This window comes from Trachurus japonicus, chromosome 11 (assembly GCF_045865225.1).
Source record: "Trachurus japonicus isolate A0001 chromosome 11, Traja_1.0".
NCBI classification, from domain to species: Eukaryota; Metazoa; Chordata; class Actinopteri; order Carangiformes; family Carangidae; genus Trachurus; species Trachurus japonicus.
This window is the reverse complement of record NC_140917.1, coordinates 20,282,587-20,304,233: the sequence shown is the minus strand read 5'-3', so window position 1 is coordinate 20,304,233 and position 21,647 is coordinate 20,282,587. Positions and strand designations below refer to the sequence as shown.

The 21,647-nt window shown below is 40.8% G+C and overlaps 1 protein-coding gene across 3 annotated transcripts; it reads left to right on the top strand.

Annotated features, from left to right (window-relative positions):
• Positions 1 to 1,690: 1,690 nt before the first annotated feature.
• On the top strand, positions 1,691 to 21,207 carry tpd52 (tumor protein D52). 3 transcript variants are annotated; one of them, XM_085791591.1, is made up of 7 exons: positions 1,691 to 1,844; positions 15,225 to 15,352; positions 15,968 to 16,116; positions 16,669 to 16,770; positions 17,829 to 17,870; positions 19,018 to 19,066; positions 19,774 to 20,042. In XM_085791591.1, exons 1-7 carry the CDS (start codon positions 1,826 to 1,828, stop codon positions 19,894 to 19,896), a joined length of 612 nt encoding a protein of 203 aa, XP_085647717.1. In that variant the 5' UTR covers positions 1,691 to 1,825; the 3' UTR covers positions 19,897 to 20,042. The 3 variants fall into 3 exon arrangements, with proteins under 3 accessions (XP_085647717.1, XP_085647716.1, XP_085647715.1); XM_085791589.1 differs by lacking the exon at positions 1,691 to 1,844 and adding an exon at positions 10,507 to 10,836; XM_085791590.1 differs by lacking the exons at positions 1,691 to 1,844; positions 17,829 to 17,870 and adding an exon at positions 10,373 to 10,836 and having other exon boundaries at positions 19,774 to 21,207.
• Positions 21,208 to 21,647: the final 440 nt, after the last annotated feature.

Here is a 21,647-nt window from a genome sequence, read left to right as displayed (position 1 = left end):
TGTGAACATCTCTGTTTGTAATACTTAACATAGTTGGGTGTATAGTTTCAGTGCTGTCCAATTAAGGGCTTTGCACCTAGTATGTGAACAAGAAAGAGTTTTAACCAAAGGTTTTGATTAAGGTAGGGGATAAAAGCTAGGGGGTCGTATATCCCATTATGGTGGTGAAATTCCCAAGGGGGCTATAAGGTATGGCATGCATGATAAATGTATCTCTTTATTTCTCCAGTTCATATAAGGACTGGTTATCAACCTGACATTACAAATGGAATGAGACCGACAAATTTAATTCCCCTGCAGTGAATTGGATTGTGTACATCAAATGATTATCTCAGGAATTAAATAAATGCGTATGCTTTGCAGGTATGTGTGATTGAGTGTCTGACACTATTATACCTTCAGTTAGGCAATAAATCATTTATTGTATTTGTATAAGATGTGTTTCAAACTCTGGTGGTGATTACATTGTAAGTGAAGGGGGAAGTCAAGCTGTCTGTTTCACATTCAGTTTAACTGTCTTCAATTTAAGTGTTTATGAACGAATATTTCAAAACATTCAGTAAATATGTCGAACTTATACTTCAGTTCTGAGATATGTTATTGGCAACTGTTAATGACTCTCTTTTAGCCCACTTGGGCTATTCTTCCATGGACTCTTTGAAGAATAGCCCAAGTGCGCTAAAAGAGATCCAAACAAACAAACAAACAAACAAACAAACAAACAAACAAACAAACAAACAAACAAACAAACAAACAGAATAGAATAGAGATTGAACAGATTTTGGGAAGCAAACACAGACATGTGAAATGAACAAAAATATGTCCATATTAGATCAACAAATCAACTGACGAATTCTGTTGGCATATAAAAGCTGCATTCCAAACATTCCTACTGTTACTCTACCTTCTGTACATGATTACCGCAGGTCACACACCAGTTTTTATGCCTTTGCGTTGGCAACAGCAACAGCCAGAGGCATATTATTTTTATGTTATCTGTCTGCAAGTCCCCTCAAATTTGGCACAAACAAATTCAATTGGACTCAAGGATGAACTCATTCAATTTTACTGGTCAAAGGTCAGGATCACGGTGACCTCAGGAAACATCTTTTAGCCATTACTCAACACTTAACACAGAAATCAGCTATGACAAAATTTCACATTATGGTGACTATGAATGAACATGGATGTTACTTGAAATTTGTCTGAGGCAGAAGTATAACATAGGAAGGTAACTGGTTTGGGATCAGAAGCACCATACACTTTTCTATATGTGATGTGTTCACACCCTTCTTTAGTGACATAATGATGTCTTGATATAAACTCATATTTTGTTTTTCTTTTATCTTAAACAAAAACACTTGTGTTTTTTGGGAGGATGCAATAAAAACAAAATTATATATATTATGGCATGTATAGTATATTCACACACACACAAGGCAGTTCCAACATAAATGAACTGCAGTCTCAGAAGAGGATACAACATATTATACATATAAATATATTGACGAATTACATCAATACCATAACAAGTGCATATTAGCAGTGTAAAACAGCTTGTGTTAGGGTCCGGGTTGGTTTTATCTCTACCAACCGAGTAGCGACGTGTCGTTGCCATGCAGCTGCGCCTTGTTGACGGTTTCAAACTTGATCCACGTGCTCGCTTCTGTTTACACTGCTGCGTGCTGACGTCACCGCGGACCCCACCCCGCACGGCGAGCTGCCTGGCAACATGAGAGGGAGAACAGGAAGGTCTGCAGCAGGCAAGTGAGCAACCTGCAGGCTCTGGACGTAAAACTACCAGAAACAACTCTTCGGCCGGACAATGGAGGATGCAGAGAAAGGTAACGACTTGCTGAATTGTTTAACCGTGCCGGTGTCGTAAACCGATAATGTTTTCAATCTGCTTTTATGTCACATGAAAGTTAGCAAACTAGCTAACTTTGCGCAGCGACTGAACTTTGTCCGTTGAGAACATATGCTACTTTTAAAACTCGAATAAAGTGCCGTTTTGTGATAAAGACAGCCAGGTTTTGGGTGGAAAATTAATATTTGGGATACGCTAACATAGTGTCAAAAAAGTTTTACCTAAAATAAGACGGAAGTTCAATATTGCAGAGCATGTGTTCAAATGCTACTTCAGTAACACAAACGAGGAAGTTCTCATTTTGATGAGTCGGGTTTGAGGTTGTATGCAGATGTGAGAATCTAGTTAAGTTGTAGCCTTTTGACAGCTTACTTTTTGACGTTTGCTTAGTGTCCCCCACCACACAAGCAGGCCACACCGTCTACATTTCTGGCCTTTTTTAAAAACTGAACAATGAGAGCACAAGTTTTGTTTAAAAGTAACACACCCCTCCTCTTTATCAGTGTGTATAAGAGGAGCTGTCAGGTTTGTAGGTGAGGTCAAACAGGCCTTAGCACACACACGTGGGACTGCAAAGTAGCCTATCTTAATATCACATATAAGAGTAGGCTATATGAGGGTATGTATTCTATGTTTCCTTTCCTACACCTACCTGGACATTTCCAATCCTGCTAGGCAGCCATCTGCTCTCTCATTCCAACACACAGTCTCTTGTCCTTACCCAGGGTTGTGACAGCTGCTTCCCAGGGAAGTGTGTGTGTTTTTGCAGCATTACAAGAAAAGTGACTCACATACAATGCTTATATGAGACAGTGTATTTAGTTCAGTTTAGTTCATCAAAACATAGACATTTATTTGTTCAAGGGGATGCCAGGTATTAAGGGCATAGCTCTGACCGTATTATTCCCCTACAGCAAATACACCCTCCTCGTTTCAGAAATATAATTTCCTGTTGTCTGCATATGATTTTTTTTGCCCCAAGGTGAAAAGTAATTTGAAAGGGAAATGTACAGCACATGTTCTACACTGACATAGGGTCAGAACTTTGGATTTGTCAATTATTAATATTATGATAGTCTGACAATTTTATAAATGTAAACCATTTCAGTCTGTGTAGCCTATATACTGGAGTTGGACACAGTAATTGAAATGCTTTGCAATTGCCCTGCACTGAATGCAAAATTTACGAAACATAAGATAACTTCTGAATATATATGATAATATTGTTTCATTTGCTTGAGAGGAATATTACACCCATAGTATTCTTAAGAAAATAATTTCTTAGTCAGAGTTCGTGAGGGGCAGCTTGTCTTGTGACCATGGTTCCTCTTTGGAAGTGCAGTTTACGGTTTTTCCTTCTCCACATTACACTATTTTCCAATGTGAGTCTGCAACTGATGCACCAACAGTTCAGGCTGTAAATACCCCCCCCCCCCCCCCCCCCCCCCCCCATAGCGCTGGAAACACAGTTAGAAAAATGATGAATGCCGGACTTCACTTCAGGACATACTTTTCAGTTGTGCCAGTACTGCTGGCTAGTATTCATCAAAATCACAGTACTTCTTTTGCTTCCTTCATGGTCTATAGCCAGAAGTACATTTTCATCCTTCCTAGTTGTCGGCGTTTTCATTTAAATATCAACATAGGAACTAATGAGTTCTGTTCTCTTTTCATTTCCACACTGTCATGACAAAAGGCAGTGAATTTCTTTACACAGTCACACCTGCACCGGTATCTGAGGTAGCTGTGTCCTGCAGCCATCAGTAACTTTGACACAAGTGTCAGATGTGAGTGTCAACCTACACAGTCAGCAGTAACAGCATTTTGAAGAACATCATTACACATCTTCACTTTTTAAATGAGTTTGTTTCATTTAGTCCAGTTGGTGTTTATGTCTATGGATATTCTCATTCATCCAGGTCATCGTTCTTTTCTGGGCAAATTGAATCGTAGGCAACTGGACTCCAGACAAATTCAAGTCCAGTTGCCTACGATTCAGTTTGCCCAGAAAAAAAATAACAGTTGGTGTTTAGTGTCACTCCACCATATCCTAATATTTCAGCTGAACAATACAGATCAAAGGAGGAGGAGGCATGTTTTAGCAATAGGGAGGCTGGTGTTGTTACTAGTGCTTCTTTTTAAGGAGTTGTCAGAGGAGTGGAGTCTGCTTTATTCTGATTGTACGTGTATGTGCGCACGTGTTTGTGTAGATGATCGTTTTGATAACAAACAGCTCTTTCTTTGTGCTTCATTATTTCCATGCAGTCGAATGGAGTTTCCAATTGTGACTTTAGTGCACATCTGTTCTTGCTTGACTGGCGATTTCTTTGCTCCAGTGGTTCTTACTTTTCAGTGGAACTGTAAGCTCTCTTTGGGGACTATATAGTGTACAAACATGATTTATTTGTTAGTCTTTGTTGTATTTGAATATTTGTTTCCATCCAAAGTGTCCATTTATTGCATTTTTAAGAGAATTGTGTGGAAGTTATTCCGTAACAAATGCCGGTAACACTGGATCAAGAGTGTTTTGGTAAATTATCATATTTACTCTAAATTCCCCTGAAATACTCCAAATATTTCATACCAGAAATTACAGTAAGTTAGATAAAGCTTGACAAATCAGCTATGCCTGATCTGTAACTTTTAACTGTTAAATGTTGCTGCTCTGCTTTCTTGACAGACTCCTATGAATTTGGCTCAAAACAGATGTTCAAAAAATGTGACAGTCAGGCCCACCAGTCTTGTTTTTCAACTCCGCCGTCTAATGAGATTGATCATGAGCAGTGGCCAACATTTTTGCCTTATTCGATTTCAATGAGACACAACTAGATGCTTTCAGCTGTCACAGACAACATCCCCCAGCTATGTACTGTATGTACAGCTGACTTGTTCAAGTTAAGACGTTTGTTTTTACTAGAACAAAATAATACTTTGGCAGAAATTCAGTAGGCGTAAATGTTTCACTTAGAGATTAGACTTGTAATCTTATCACAAATCACGATATGAGAATAAGTATGAAATGGCAAAAGGTAAAAGGTATTTTAACTGTCTGATCTAACTATAATAAATAGTGCAATGTTTGGTCATGACTACAGCTGCACATTGTCAAATTTCTGTGCCAACAATGCAGATATTTGTTTGTCTAGATTTGTTATGTGATACATGAAGGATACTAATGTAATGTTAAATACTAATGTTTTCCAAAATCATTACTGGTATGGGGTGGGGGGTCTGAGACTTATTTAACTTTATTGTCTGAAGAATAAGCTGGCTCCAAAGCAGAATTTCATGTTTCACACACTGCACACAGTATGCTCAGAGTGAGGAGATGTAGATTACAATGCTGTGTGTCATGTTTGTCTAAAATATTTATCTTCTATATATACAGTTTTATATTTTTTTAAAACTCAAATAAGACAGCGGAAATTGAATCGCACAGTGCTTCTTCATGGAGAATTTTTCATTCACCTGTGAGATTTGGCCCGGCTGAGCTCTCACCTCAACTCCCAACATGACACTGTGGAGAGAAACGTAGGGCCTCTCTGTCAAATGAAATGAAACACAGTGAGTGTAGAAATCAGACCTTATTCCCTTCCAGCATTGATCTGTAATTCAGACTCTTTCTCTCAGAGATGCACCAGGCGTTGATAAAGGAGAGCTACAAGTACTGCGGTGCTGCGAGCCTGACCACTGACTCCAGAGAGACGGGAATTTCTGTCCCCATGTTCCACATCCCTCCATTGTTGTGTTGCACACGTTGCTGTATGGTTTTAGGGTCCTCCTCCTTTTTATGAGACATCTGCTGTGTGCCCCTCAAAGTGACGGTGGCCTCCGAGGACAAAAAAACGTGTTTACCACAAAGTATTTCAGGAGCATGGAGCGATGAGGTGAAGACCGAAACAATTTTAAGATATTGCGATACTCCTTGTTCTTTCCTTCTGCCTTCTTCATTGGTTCGTTGGTTTATTTATGAACACGAAACTCACGAAACGCGTTCTCTCGCTGGCTGGATATTGGGATTTTCCGTTCGGGCTGCCATAACATGGCGGCGCAAGATAGTGACACTCTCTAAAGCAAGACCATATAAAATTATAATTAAAGGGCTACGAAAACCAAACAAATTTTATTTTATAGCGATTATACACTTATACAAATATATTCATGGGTAGTATATTCAGATTTTGCCAATGAACCTTGACAATTATTAGACACTGAACCTTTAAATTTGGTACACATGGTTTTACTTGGGCTCAAAACACTTATGACAAATATTTCACACTAATTTCACATTATGTTCACATATCGTAAGATTCTGAATACTGAATACTACTGGAGGACAACTGTGAGGTGGTTATTCTAGTTATGTAATTAAAAGAGAACCATGTTGACACACTCAGCCACGACGTGACAGTTGGGGGACTGTGAGGGAAACTCTTATCACTAAGGAAACAAGCTTCTTCCTCAAGATCAGAGTCCTTTATACTTTTGGTGCAAGTCTGCAGAGTCAAAGTTTTGAGAAAGTCACCAGTCACCATCTTTAAACTAAGCTAGGCAGTAGGCAGTATAGGCAGTGGTCTTTTATTGTACAAACATGAGAACAATATTAACTTATTGAATTCTTGGCAATACAACCAATAAGGGTATTTCCCAAAGTGTCAGACCATTGCTTAGTTGTTATTTAAACGTCACAGAGTAGATAGGAGCACATGTGTGACATAACAGAGGTTGAATATGTAGATGTGAGATGAGGACATGATACTGAGGTGAAGCCACCCTTTGCCTTTGGTCTCTCAGTTTTCCCATGATGCACACATCATGGCAACTGTATGGGCACGCGCGTTGGATCCAGTCATCCATGTCTCATGATTCTTGTTTTAGGCTAATCATGTGACAGGGTACGCCATGAATAGGAAGGTAATTGATCTCATGCTGTTCTTCATTAACCACTTGAAAATGGCTGTTTGTTCCTGGTCTGAGTGGACGGGAGCCAAGGGTTGGGTTTTGTGTTCTTATCTGTTTTGGTTAATAAATCAAATTTATCAAACAATCCAATCCAAGAGCACGCTGAAATCTGAGTTTTGATCAGAGATTATTTTTAAAGCAAATTCTTAAAAGACTTAAAAGGAATTCTTTGATTAACATATTATATTGCCATGTGATAATCTCCCCAATTTAAGCATACCAGTGTCTCTCATGAATGAGTAGCCCCTTTCACACGGTGGGTCGTAATTCATCTCATGGTTAATTAACATTTGGCCATTTTCCTGTTTCATCTCAGATCAGTTAAGACTCAGAAGAAGAACAGTTTAAGCCTTTTACAACAAAGAGGGACTTGGATCTTGATGTTGTAGACTCTCAGTAGCCATTATGTTGTACAAGTGTAAAGTTTCTGAACAAAAATGAATCTTGTGAGTGAGAGAAGCTGTTAAGGATTTAGGCCCATTTTAGTGCATGTGTATATGATAGAATAGAAAATACTTTATTAATCCCTCGGAGGGAAATTCAGATCGTACAGCAGCTTACATAACAATGATATGATATAAATAATGATATAAAAAAGTAACAAAAGGCATTGTGCATTTTGATGGCAGCATCAATTAAGGATTTCCCTCTAGTACTTAGTTTGCAATTTGCTGGGGTGACTTTGCTGAACGAAAGCACAGTGCGATAGCTCCTGATTCTACATATCATGCAGTACGGTTACATTAATTAGCTATGCATGACCCACAGCCTCACACATTCATTGTACAGGACTGTCACATGCACAGTAGCAGGGCTTGGTGCCCGATTCATTTCATCATGACCTGTCTGTCACTCTAAACATCATAGTGTTTCTATTATTATACATATCTGCTGTTATAAATACCACTAAAACACATTTAAAACACGTGCCATTTGCAGGATAATTTTGTCATGAACATTAAAACTCAAAAGCGGTTTCTTCGTCATGTGTTCTTTGAATGATTCACTGAAATATCTGAGAATGTCAAATGAGTCTTGTGTTTTTCAGTTTGGTCTGGTTGGTGTGGCCATGATCTTCCTTAAACCTTCAACAGTCTGCACGAGTGTGAATTTAAATGTTGTGCACACATTTGAAACAGGTTTTCTCACCTGCAGCGACAATCCTAATATCACTGGATGGCTGAAGGTTGCAAATAACTAATTTTATAGTTAATGAATTGTGTGTTGACGTGCAAAGTTGAATTGCACTTGTGCAGATCGTCGTTATTTCCATCAATCTGTGTATAAAATGAGTAACTCTTCATGTAGCCTACTTCAGAGAAGGTAGAGCTACAGGAGAAACTTGAATCTCCACCTCTTCTCTTTGATGTAGTCGATTGTGGAATCTTTCCTGCTGTGCTTCAAGGCTTCAAGGCTGGTTTGCTATCTGCCTCTCAGTGCAAGGTATTTCCTACAGAAGATCATATAAACATACTCATCTGGCTCCAGCAACAGAGGAATGTTGGCTGAGGAGGCCTGAGCTCAGTGTACAGACTGAACATGGTCCATCCACATTAGTTTTAAAAATCAAGTTGTGAATATTTTGTTACAGACATGAACTGGTGTAGCTACTTTCTCTTTTGACATTTTAGTTATTGTTTGGGAGGACTACCTCCTTCTTGTAGCAATGTGGACTGAGTTGAAGAGTCTGACCTTGAAAATCAAAAGTTGCGGTACATGACCACTGAGTTTGTGTACAACGATTTGTGGGTCTTTTCTTTCTCATCCTTACCACTTTGTTTTCAGAGTTTGTTGGTCACCAGATCAAACTACGCATCTGACTTTCAGTGGTTCCTACACTCACAATAGTTAACATACAATAATCCCAGTTGCGTGGTTTCTCTTTTCTATCTCCTCATTCAGAGCTTTTAAGCCTTTTGTGGACATCTAGTCATAACAGTTGCCACCAGGTTCCTTTTCCATTTCACTGCAGCCTTGAGAGTATCAGCAGGTGCTTGCTCACACACATTGGCATGCCAGTATCTATTGACAGTCTAAGAATGTCTATGAATGTTAAATGGCAGTTTTAACTGTTTCAGTGTGACATGAAAACTCCTTTCATATGATTTACACAAGAACTATACTGCATTTCATAGAGACCAGTGAAGTACCTTAAAGCTTGCACCTTAGTAGGATGTATGCTCCTGTTACCAAGCAATGATGGTAAAATGATTAAGTGAAAACCAATATTTGGTGTTTTGTCTTTGTCTGTTATGACATTAAGCCACTGGCATGTTGTCAGGGCAAGCAAGTTAAGTTTTGGAGCTATTAAAACTAAATAAAACCAGAGACGTTAACTAAATTATTGATTGTATCTACAGTTTCTGTTATTTGCGTGGGTGTGGCTGTGTCCCATTGACAAAGATTTAGGCAGGAGGAGCAGCATTTGTTGGTCATCATGTGTGTTGGATAATCCTGGCATCTTTCATGGGTGCATAGCTACACACACAAGTGTGTTTGTCAAAGTGCCATTGACTCAGGGTCCACAGTTCTGACATCAGATATGATACTGAATATTATCATGGTCTTTTCTTCCTCAGGGGGTTAGCAGTAGGTGTAGCAAGTAAATGAGCAAATACTGGGACAATCACCATGGGCAGCACATTTGATAACAAGAAGTTACTATGCATTGTAGAACAAAGAAAGCTTACACAGCCATATTTATTCTGTTTACACACGATGCGTTTCCTCTATATTCTGCTTTTGATATGTTGACCGTCAGTATCAATGAATAATCTGACACAAGAGTGCAGCCAGATGGATGAAAGACAGGCAGTACAACTTTACTCTGTGTATATTTTTGAGTATATAATTGAATACTGTGATTTTTTTTTGAAACTGTGATAGGATTTTGTTTGATTACTCTTGAAAATCTATTTCTGACTGATTGATAAAGAAAATCATCAGTTGCAGGCCTTGTATGAACACACAAAGACACGCAGTGACGCGTGTACATGTCTTTCTACCACACAGAGCACTTTCCCTCAAACAGACAACAGTGAGTGTTGCCTCTGGCGTCCTCTCCCATCTATTCTAGCTGACTAGCATTACTGCTGCTCCAAGATGGACTGGCCTCTCTGGATTAGCGCTTTGCTGTAATCTGGGACACTGCAGATTATGCTTTCCATCTAATGCCCCCCTCCCCACACACACACACACACACACACACACTCACTCTCTCTCTCTCCCTCTCACACACATGCATCATGTGACCAGCACACACAAATGGGACCTCTTTTATTTCCTACTGGGATGACAGGCTTGATGACGGAAATTGAGTGAAGGAGGGAGGAAGGGAAGGGAGTGCATTGACAGAGAGACCTGAGAGTATTGAAACTGGAGTATCACGCAATGTCACGGCCGCACTAGCTTTGCTAACAGTCAGTGGCTAGCATCTGAGCACGGCACTGATTGGATGTCTGAAAGGAAGGTGGGAGTGTGTGTGTGTAGCAACAGTGTGGGTACCTGCTGCAACAGCTGCTTGACGGCCGGGACAGGTAACTTATTAACAGCAAGTTAAGGAGCAGAGGGTTTACAGCACGTGGGCCTGCTGCAGAAATGGAAACTAGAAAACCGGCTCCCTCTGACCTCCTGACCACCTGAAAGCTGATACAGAACCTCCTTCTACATACGTACACGCACTTGGACGTGGAGCGTGTGTCTCTCTCGTCCGGGGACGCTGTAAACAAGGAAACACAGACAGACAGACAGCCAGCCAGCACGCGCCTGGATCACATGCAGACAATCAGCACTTGGCTGGTTTCACTTAGGTAGTGGCGGTGGCAGGGAGGTGGTAGTCGCGCCGACCAGCAGCAGCACACGACAACAACAAGAAGCCGTAAACATGGAGCCTCTGGAGGAATACCACTCTCCGTTCGACTTTGAACAAGGAGTCAACACCAGCTACCTCTACCTCTCCCCGGCCTACAGCGACACACCGCCCAGCTCGCCAGCTGTCAAAGCCAGAGGTATCAACAAGGAGGAAAGGGAGAGGCTGGGTGGAGGATGTCAGGGTGTGTGTGTGTGTGTGTGTGTGTGTGTGTGTGTGTGTGTGAGAGTGTGTGTGTGTGTAACTGTGTGCTAGACAGAGACAAAACATGGGTTTGGTTCATTGGACGGGAAGAATTTGGGGGAACACAAACTGGAAGGGGGAGGGGACAAGTGATAATTGGTTGTGGTGTGTATGACAGCAGCTTTTGCCAATTTATCAGTTAACTTTCATTTAGGTTGGTCAATTTTTTTCCCATTACCATTTAGAAAATGATCATATTGGTAGATGAGATTCAATTAAATGTTGCTGTGGTTGTGATTATTCCATTGCTGCACTGCTTGAATCACCAAATGTTTTTGGCCATTTACAGGTTTGCACTGTTGTTAATGCATTCTCAAAAATTAATGACTCATTGTAAATTCACATGTATCTTCATATCACATCATCATTTCATTTTTCTGTTGAAAAAGTCAAGACTAGACTTTACTGTATCTCAGGGTCACATGTTAGCTCATGTTGGAGTCTCTTCATCAGACTGTCTTGGCCCTTTTTGCTCTTTTGTCTCTCAGTTTGAACAAAGTTTGATCCAATAATAAAACCCAGAGCAGCACATCAGAGGCAACTTAATTATCATGTTGGACTGAGGAGAGCCAGAAAAGTCCTCGTAACAATTCTTGTGTGACTTTCCGTCTGTGCAGAGCGCTTTTGTGACTTTTGTCAGGTCACATCAGAAAATGAAAGAGCTTGTTTTACTGTTTTGTTACGTTGTGTTGAGGTTTCAGTGAGGGAGATTGGATTATGCATATGTCTATATTTAGCATTTTTGGCATTCGTGGCATTCCGGCCATGTTTTTATTTTTACCCTAATGTAATTGTTGCTCTTCACAAAGAAGTGATATCAGCATCCAGACTGAAGAAAGAAGTCTATCAACTTCACATTTCTCTCTCTGCTGTTTGTAGATGGCAAAACTAATTATGATGCAGTTACCAGGTGATTATGCTATCTAGTGCAGTAGACCTTAACAAAAGCAGGGCGTTTCTTTTGACCTCACAAAAACAAATAAGTGCTGGGAGTCTGGCAGGTCAGTTAAAATGCAGCCCTCGTCAGACATGCTTCAGATTTAAACCTCGCTCTGTTTACTCGTCATACATTTGACGACTACACAGGCTTAAAGCTGTCGTGGGGCGGAACATGGTTAAAAGGAAATGAGCTCAATCAGAGAGGAAGGTCGGTGATGTGAGTGGATGTTCAGTTTGGTGCGGCAGGCCAAACTTCTCTCTTTCTCACTCCCTTTGTTGTTGTTGTTTTTTCAACTCTCTCTTGCTTTTAGCAGGTAGTGATGGAAATCGAGCTCTGCGGCTACGATAACTCACACGGAACAACCTCCACACTCACACTCATACAGATCTCACGTCTCTGCCCGGGGCTACAAAACACAGAAATTTACACAACAGATATCTCAGCTCTGAACCTGTTCTCTCACCCAAAGGTAGTGTTGCTCTTTCACTGTTATTACAAAACTCTCAGTTGGATGCAAATTAGATAGAAACACAGACCTGGAGCAGTATTTTATAGAACATCATGACAAAGTATCATAGTTTTATTTCATATGGAGAGAGATAAGACATTTTAGCCATTATAAGGGAAGTGTCCATTACACAATTCTCTCTCTGTAAGCAGGTGTGTGTCTGTATATTATGTGTGTGAGTGTGTGTGGCACTGCTGTGTCACCAGTAATTGGAAGAGAGGGCAAATGTAAGACAAGACGGAGAGATAGATGAGGCGAAAAGTGCTTGAGGGCAGATGAAGTGAAACATTTGAACAGTGGGGGTGGTTTCAGGGCTGAGGACTGAAAGGAGAGTTTCCTCTGTGTTTCTTCTCACCTAATTACTGGAATGCCCGCCTCTTTTTCCTCTGTTAAATTGTTGATCACAGATTTCTCACTCCAGTATATTTGGACATAAGTATTTGTCCTTAAGATCTGCTGTTTTTATTCTTGTGGTTTTTGATTAATGTAAAACGTGAATATAGGCAGCTCTCAGCTCATGATGAGACGTTACTTCATCAGCTGCTCTCCAGACAGTTTTGTGGAAACTCCAGTGTAGACTTCGTGGGTGTTCACATCAGCAGGTTCTTGTGAATTTTTTAGTCTCTCTGCCTTCACTAACCTCTGTCTCAGCTAAAATGCTTGTTTTTTTTAAGTACTGGGAGTACTGGTTTGTGACGTGGAAGAGAGGATGGGTGCCAAGTGTGTGGAATGAGGTGGGAGGGAGAGGATACAAGGTTTGTTGAAAAATGAAATTCAGCAGTCACAGATCATACAAGAACCTTTTAGTCCTTCAGAATAGATTTAAAAGTGATTTTTCTTTTGATTAAATTGTGTTTTAAACATCCTCAACGTGAAATAAAGCCGAATACCTACACTTACATGCCCCTTCAAAGGCCGGCTATCATTTTTTGTTTCTGCTGACCTCCAGTGGTTTAACTTGTCACTTTGCTACATTTATGTAGAGGTGTGCTACAGGGTGTGTCGGTCAGTACAGAGTGACATCACAGCAGGGCGTGGTCACGGTGCAACCGATTTGAAACAATGAGGCGCCTTCAACCTGGAAATAATGGATTCGGTCAATGATGCTGATGTTTCCAAACAGGACAAATCTGTGAAGACGTAGCTCTGAACTGTCAACAATAAAATACACTAAATATCTCATAGAAATTCAGTACATATTTGAATATTTTCTCAACAAACTAGTGGGCTAGTTGGTACAGGATTTGTGGGTCGAAGTGCCAGTCTTTTTTTTTTACTATCATATCATCATTAAATGACCTTTACAGGGCCTTCGTTTTTATGAATTCTACTCTCAGACCCGTTTCATATCTTTTCTCAGTTCACATCAAAGTTGTGTTTCCGTTCCTGCAGAGATAAAAGCATTGTGTATACACCACAAACTTATTCCCTACCAGTTTCTCTTTGTCTCCCTCCCCCTATATTGTTTTATTCAGCTCTTGGGGTTTTCCTTTGTCCTTTTCCCTTTTAAAGCACTCTTCCATTTTCGTCTTTGTTTCTCTATTTTGACTTTTACTCTGAAACGCAAGGAAAGATGAAATGAAAAGAAAAATTACCTCAGAGACAGTTGGAGGCTGCTGATTCCAGTGCAAAACATTCTCACCCACTGTTGTCCTTTTGACTGACAGATCCTAACAACCCCTCTGCTCTTGTGCTCTCATGCTGTCTGAGCCCAGGATGTCTCCATCTAGAAAAAGGTTCTTTGTATTATTGATGCACTGCTGCTCCTACTGGGCACAGCTCTGCCAGAGACAGAAACATCAAAGACAAGTGTGTACACACTGACTGTATACTGTAAATGTGTGTGCAGTGAAAATACGACCGTGTGTCAGAGGGGGAAGACGTTCCTGCGCTGCTGCTGTACATTAAGAATGAAAGCTTGTGAATTGGATCATGTAAAAGCTTCTGCTCTTTGGTTCACCCATCATTAAACAACATCATTTCATAGTCCAACACTGACAACTTTAACATATTCTCCAAGCTTCTTCCAGGATGTCTTCATCCTCTTCCTCCAGAGGAATAGCATGACAGCTTAAGTTTTACAACCAACAGCAGCCCCCCTTCTCATGCTTCTGTTGTCACATAGAAAAAACATGGAAACTAGGGATGGGGGAAAAAATTGATACAGCATAGTATCACAATATTTTGCATGGAAATATTGTATCATTATACGGAGACCAAGTATCGATCTGAACAGACTAAGAACTGAAGTTCTATCTCATTAGAAAAAAACTGATGTTAAAGCAGAAGTAAGCGATCCGGTCGTTTTGGCTAACTTCCTGTCAGCGGATGGAGTTAGCAGTCCCCGCCCTCGTCCCTACGTCACCATATGTACGCACATCGTCCTCAGTCTATGCAACTGTTCCCTTGGCTGCACACACAGAGAGGACCGCCCCTTTATGCCGTTCTCTCTCCTCATTGGATAAAGGTTATAGGATACAAGGAAAGTTTTCTCCTCGGCTTACAGCAGAGCAGAGTGACTGACAGACCCGTGTTTCAGACCAAACACTCTATGTAAGTGATTGCTGTCGGAAGATATAACTATTTAAGACTTATATTAACACGAACATTCCACTTACTTCTGCTTTAACAAAGTTTCCCTTTGGAGACATAATTCGCAGTTAAAAAAGCTAATAAATTGCAGCATTGCAATAACATCATATCGAGACATGGGTATCATGATAATATCATATCGCAGGGTCTCTGGGGATTCCCACCCTAATGGAAACCCACTTGTGAATGTGTACTTAAAGAAAAAAAACTTCACTTCAGATATGTCTTTTTTTTTTCCTCCCAGATTTCCAGCAGCATCCGGACTCAGTCCCGGAGGTGGGAGAAGATGCTGTGACGTCTGTCAATCCCTCTTCCCCTCCACCTGTCATGACGGAGGAGGAGCGGCAGGAGCTGCAGGAAGAGCTGGACAAGGTCAGGAAGGATCAGGGATTAAACGCGCCGTAGTTCAGAGTCAAGGTCAAGTGTTGGACCTGAGTAGTTAAACTGAGCTTTACTTGCATATAGTAGAGGAGGGTTAGAATTACTACAGTACTGTGTGTATGCACCACATGGATTGTGTTTTTTCTGTCAGGCCTTCAGGGACTTTTCCATTCAAATAAGGCCAAGCAGTCAGGAAGCAGTGCTCTTGACATATTTTACCCTCCCATATGTGATCCAATCATTTAGTTTGCTTCCTTTATTGAGATTTGTTGAAGGATAAGCAGGCAGGTTATTGTATATTATACTACATGTCAACAAATCCCATGAAAACACTCAAATCTGCAATGCATCAGTCTGTGTTTTAGTCTTATGTCTCTCGCACTCTGCCTCAAGCCCATCAGTTAAAAGGTAAAAGATATTTTAATGACTAGCATACACAACTTAAGTCAGCACCATAAAAAACAGGAAAATAGTGCTGTGTTTGAGGTCAAAGAATATATTGCAAGATTTATCCTTTAATTTAGGAAAAAGGGGTTCATGTACAGTCAACATTTTGAATACAGCTAATTTCAAGTTTTATGTGTGTGTATATTTGTGTGTGTCCAGGTAGAGGACGAGATCCGAACTCTGACCCAGGTGCTGGCAGCCAAAGAGAAGCAGCTGGCGGACATAAAGAGGAAGCTGGGCATCACACCTCTCAACGAGCTGAAGCAGAACATCACCAAAACCTGGCAGGAGGTCACCACCTCCACTGCGTAAGCCCTCAGCCTCCACAGTCTGACCATGCAGCGCAAAATAGTTCACTCATTACATAAGACGCCTCCCTGTCAAGCTTTTGTCAGTTGATTTGAGCTTATGACACACATGATCAGACAGAAACCTCGTGACCCACAGCTTCATATCCACCAGCATGTGCACGATGACTCTTTGCTTGTTTGATTATTAGATTTTTTTTTTTGTGTGTGTGTCTGAGTGGCCCTGACAGGGTTAACCGTCAGCTGCACTCACAAGAAGGTACTTTCTCATCTGAACAAGGAGGAAAAAGATGTCAGTGCTCCTGACAGGCTGTCTGTGGCCTGGGTGAAACTCCTACTGCTTTCACACCACAGGAAATGAGCAGCATTGTGATGCTTTCAGGCTTTTTTAAAATGAAAAAGACACAAAGGTTTAGTTCTGACCTTGATGCGTGTCTCCAGTCTTTGATCTCTCAGTCTCTTTTCATCGCTCTCATATCCTCTCCTTTTCCTGCACGTCACTTCTGTCTCATTCTCTCCGTCTCCCCTTCTCTCTCTCTCTCTCTCTTTCAGCTACAGGAGGACATCTGAAACGCTCTCTCAGGCGGGTCTGAAGGCCACAGCAGCTTTTTCCAACGTGGGCTCCGCCATCAGCCGGAAGCTGGAGGATGTCAGGTGAGAGTCCCTCATCAGTGGGGCTGCATACAGTACAAAAAAACATGTTTCTTTGCAGCACTAGGCGTCCGAGAAAGCAAAGTTATCTGTTGTTCATCTGTCTCTGAACAGTTTCTCAGATGTAGCTCATAACTCATTCATGTCCATTTCATAACCTGCAGCGTTCCTGTGTGTGCCATCAGCGGTGCATTTGGATTTGTGCAGAACCAGTTCAATAATACCTACCAATATTAATTTCAGTATTCAGATGAGGGATTTTGAACTGAAAGGAATAGTTTGATATTACTGAAAGTATATCAAATTGTTTGTCTAACAAATCGAGAATTTAAATGTTCATTATGATATTACATTTCACAACCACCAGGTTTACCAAAACCATGTAATATGTATTATTTATAATTATTGTAATATGCACACACTGTTGTTAATATTTCATGGTCAAATAGGCTTTAAAACCAACAACAGATTGTTCTGTTTAAGATATAGTCCCCCCCCCCACCCCTACCACCCACCCACCCCACCCCCAAAGATCCTAATCCATCTTCTCCCCTGTCATCCTTCTTCTCTGGATTACTGAGCTGCAAACAAGATTATTAGGCCCCTCAAAGCTGCAGTGTGCTGAGAAATGCAGCCTCACGGATGAGCTGCAACACAGTTGAGGAGGGGGTTGGTTGGTTGGTGGGGCGTGGGGGTGGGTTGGTCTGACAGGGGTCAAAGGGGTAGCGCGTGTGCTTATGTGTATGCACATAGTGGACTGTGTGTGTGTGTGTGTGTGTGTTCGATGACGAGATATTCAACTATAATACAAAGGATTAGCACACACCCACTGCGTTAATACACAATCGATCTTAATAGGATAAAGCAGGATTTATAGGATTTATACACTTGGTAGAAATACTTGCTCTTTTAACATATAGCAGAACAAATGAGGGTTTGTAGTATTTGTTGTGCTTGCGAATGTGTGCTCGTCTTTCTCTGTTCATTCTGTGTAAAACTGTCTTTACTCTGCTAAGACCATCACTAATGCCCCCTTTCTTTTCCATAATGCTGTCGGATAGCATGCGCTCATTACAACACTCTGCTAGTATGCCTGTCATGAGGTAAGGAGAAAAGCTAGTTTGTGTTAGTGTGACGGGAACACAGTAGAGCCCTCCAAGCTACGAATGCACAATCAAATACGAAAGAGGCAAAGGCTGCACAGTGTTTGTTGTCCTCCTGTAGAAAAGTAGAAGTTGTTTGGTTTCAGCTCTGTAAGCTTCAGGTTGTAGAATACAGAGAATAAAGAGTGTGTAGCTTAAGGATAGCAAGAGCAACGAGCCACTTTCATTGAAGATGCAGCTTTAATAATCTCTCAGAATCAAACTTCAGTTTTGTCAAGCTCACAGAGGTGTCGCAAAAAAAGATATTGTGGAAAATACTGAAGTAAAATTCAGCATGGATTAGCTGAGTTTCGAAACGCCCACTCGCAGTAACGGTTCTTCTGGTTGGTTTTCTGCCAAAGAAACCTGACTGGTTTGGAAGTGTAACTGTTCGTCCACTAATTCCTGTCAGATTTTCAGCTTAATTTCTGTAGATTGTAGTGATTTTGATGAGGTAGAGGTCTGGCTGTGAGAGATTAGCACTGTAACTGGAGATTATCTTCATTATTCATTAATCCTCTAACTATTTACTAGACTAATCTCTTACATAATTGAACATTTGGTGTGTAAACGAAAAAAAAAACAATGGTATCAAAGACACATTCAATAGTAAAAGAAAATCTTTAAAATTCACCTGGATGAATTCACCATTACTGAAATATTTTGGCTCTATTTGAGAATGAAGTTAGCACAAACCAGTAGATAGTGGATTTGTGTAGTCACATAAATCGAACTCAACCTCTGAGATGCTGAAAGCTGATCTTTGGAGGAAATGTGCTGACCGTTTTCTCGTCTCGTCTCTTTCATTCTGCTTTCTCTTGATTCTGTTTTGATGAAATCAACACCTCCTAACACCTTTTCAGTAGAACACAATAGAATGAGGCCAGTTTAGAAAATCCCACATTGTCAGTGCAGAGTATCAGATAACGTGACCTCTAAAGGCGTGATCACAGTGAGCGTCCTTGCTTCCTTGCTCCCCTTTTTTTGGGTTGAATTTTAAAGAGCGTTTTTGTTGTTGTTGTTGTTGTTGTTGTACATTTTAACTTTCAGTGTTGCTCTGTCTGTGATCTCGTCATTGACTTTTATCTTTTGTCTTTGCCTATCACAGGAATGCACCAACTTTCAAATCATTTGAGGAGAAAGTGGAGACTTTGAAGGTATTATCATTATGTCCTTTTTTGCAATGTACTTTATTCTTATTTTATGGAGCTTTTCTACTAGCCCCTAGTACCTGGTACCTGGTACTTTTTTGGTAACGCCTCAGCCCCGGTTCCAAGCGAGCCGAGGCGATACTAAAACGTGATGTCAGCCGACTGCCTTCCACTGATTGGCCAGAGCGACGTCAAACACGAGAATCAAAACCGCAACTTTGAAAAACACACCAGCAACAGTATTAAGACTCTTGTTATTCTGTCACCTGAGTTAAATGGTTGCTGTGTGGAAAACCACGCTGCGGTCCGTAATCGAGGTGCAGACGAGTGAGTTTGGAGCTGACGAGAGGATCGAAAAAAGAGAGCGAGACGACGCAGCCGTCGCCGCCGTGATATGACGACCCGGTCCCCACTGAGGGGCAGGGTCTTCCATTCAAGAAGTCAGTTAATGTTAGCTGCTATAAGCGACCAGCCATACTCCTGAATAGAGTCAGGTTGTGCTTAACTGCTCATAAATCAAACGTAAATCTAGTCTTAAATTGATTAAATTACAAGTTGCATGGTAAAGACCTGTGCTTTTGTGTTTTTTTCCCTTTGAGTTTAGAATCTTTTTTTTTTTTTTTTTTTAACATAATCTCCCTGTTTTATTAAATGTTTTGTGTGTAAATTACAAAAACACAAAAACAACCACTATTTTTCCTCCTCCCCTTCAGACCAAGATGACTCCATCACCTTCCACCTCTGACCCCGGTGACCAGGAACCCAGCGGCCAAACCAGCGAGTCTTTGCTCAGTGAGCCAGAGGGCTCCCCCACCCAGGAGACACCGATGCACTGAGACTCGCCTCACCCCCACCCCCACCCCCACCCACTCCCCACCCCTCCCCACTTGACTCCCTAACCCCAGAGCCATCAACACTCACCCCTTAAAGTCCTTGTGCCAGTCTCCTTTTTATTGGAAACAAATGACTTACCCCCACCGTCTTTGTGATCTAATTGTCTGGTCTTTATTGTCTGACACGTGCGCTCGCTAGTTAACTGGTGTGGAAACTGAAAGCATGGGATGGGTGCAGGCATGTGGTCTCGTGCCACTCGTATATTTTTCAGTCCATTCTGGCTCGCTGTGGGAGAAATACTCCCTGCTGCACTACTTTCATTTTCTGCTTTTCTCCTCTTTCTCCTGCTCCACTCCTTATTTTCCGCCTTTATCTAACCAGAGAAGCTCAGATGCCAAATGTTCTCCTTTTTTTTTTTTTTTAACACATTTTCACATTTTGTTTGTTTGAGTGTAGAAAATACAACAATATCTAAGGAATTACACTTACAAACTTGATTAGAGAAGGATTTACACTTAAAAATATACTTTGAAGTTGTTGGCTTGATGCTTCTGCATGGCCCTTTATTATGATATGTTGGATTTATGACTTTAAGCACTTGTTTTGTGCCACCATTTTGGGGCTGTTCTTGGTTTACTGTGGGTTACCTTTATGGGGCCAACAAGATTTTCTTGACTGTATTCATCTTAGGACACCACACAATCATAAAGTAGTCTAACACTGTCTTCACATTATGAATGTATGCCTTGTGTGTCATAGAAGTACAACTGTGTGTGTGATGTCACCCGCAGGATTGAACTACTACCGAGCTACCAACAAAACTCCAATGGCTTTTCAAATACATTTCGGGATTAAAGAAAGGTGTCCCATTTATTCCCCTGACAAAAAAAAAAAAATCTCTACGTTTTAGATAGTTAACAGGAAAACAGCCAAGATCATGAGAACAGAGACAGAGCAAACACACAGTCAAGGTTCAGCCTTGACCCGAGGTGAGAGTGAAATAAATGTCTCTCCTCCAGAGCCAGTATCAATATTTAAACACTTGTCCATTGTTTCAGAGCGGGATCTAACATTTGGCCTCCCTCAGCACACCACTGGGTGTTATTCTGTACACTGACACAGGGTCATAATATAGTAGAGAAGTTTACACCCAATCATGTACACCTTTTTTCCATTCCTGTTATTTTGTTTTGAGAAGCTTAATTACATGAAATGAACAAAACCTGCTGAAATCTATCAATCTATCTTTTGATAAAACACAGGATATAAATATATATATATATAGCCTATATACAAACAGTATCTGCTAAAAACGCTGCTTTCATACCAAACCCATTTTTTCTAAGTGTTACAAGGTTATATCAATGATACATCAATCACAATTGTCCTGAGTTTGCATTACAATCCCACCTTGTTTCATATGATTATATCTGAGAAAATATAAAACTATTGAAGTGTTGCCCTCACCTGACACTATAAGCTGGTTGCATAGAGCTACTAATGAAGGTTAAAATAAAACTTGAAGGGCAAACAGAGCCAAAATGTTGGACAACTGGCATGTGGATCAGCTCTCCCAACAGCAGTCCTACTAACCATTAGTGATGCAAATCTCCAAACACTGACTGTGGGTCAGTGTTGTGTTTGCAGAAGTCGGGTTTTAACACCTTGTGTCGTCATGAAATGTCATGACCCAGATCACTGCGAAACTTCAATATAGCCTTTAATATCTCAGTCATGGGGATTTTTTATCTGT

Coding starts and splice junctions, on each gene's coding strand:
- tpd52 (XM_085791589.1), top strand. CDS start 10,713: ATGGAGCCTCTGGAGGAATACCACTCTCCGTTCGACTTTGAACAAGGA. Junction 16,771..17,828: donor CGGAAGCTGGAGGATGTCAG/GTGAGAGTCCCT, acceptor GCTGTCGGATAG/CATGCGCTCATTACAACACT. Junction 19,067..19,773: donor AGAAAGTGGAGACTTTGAAG/GTATTATCATTA, acceptor CCTCCCCTTCAG/ACCAAGATGACTCCATCACC.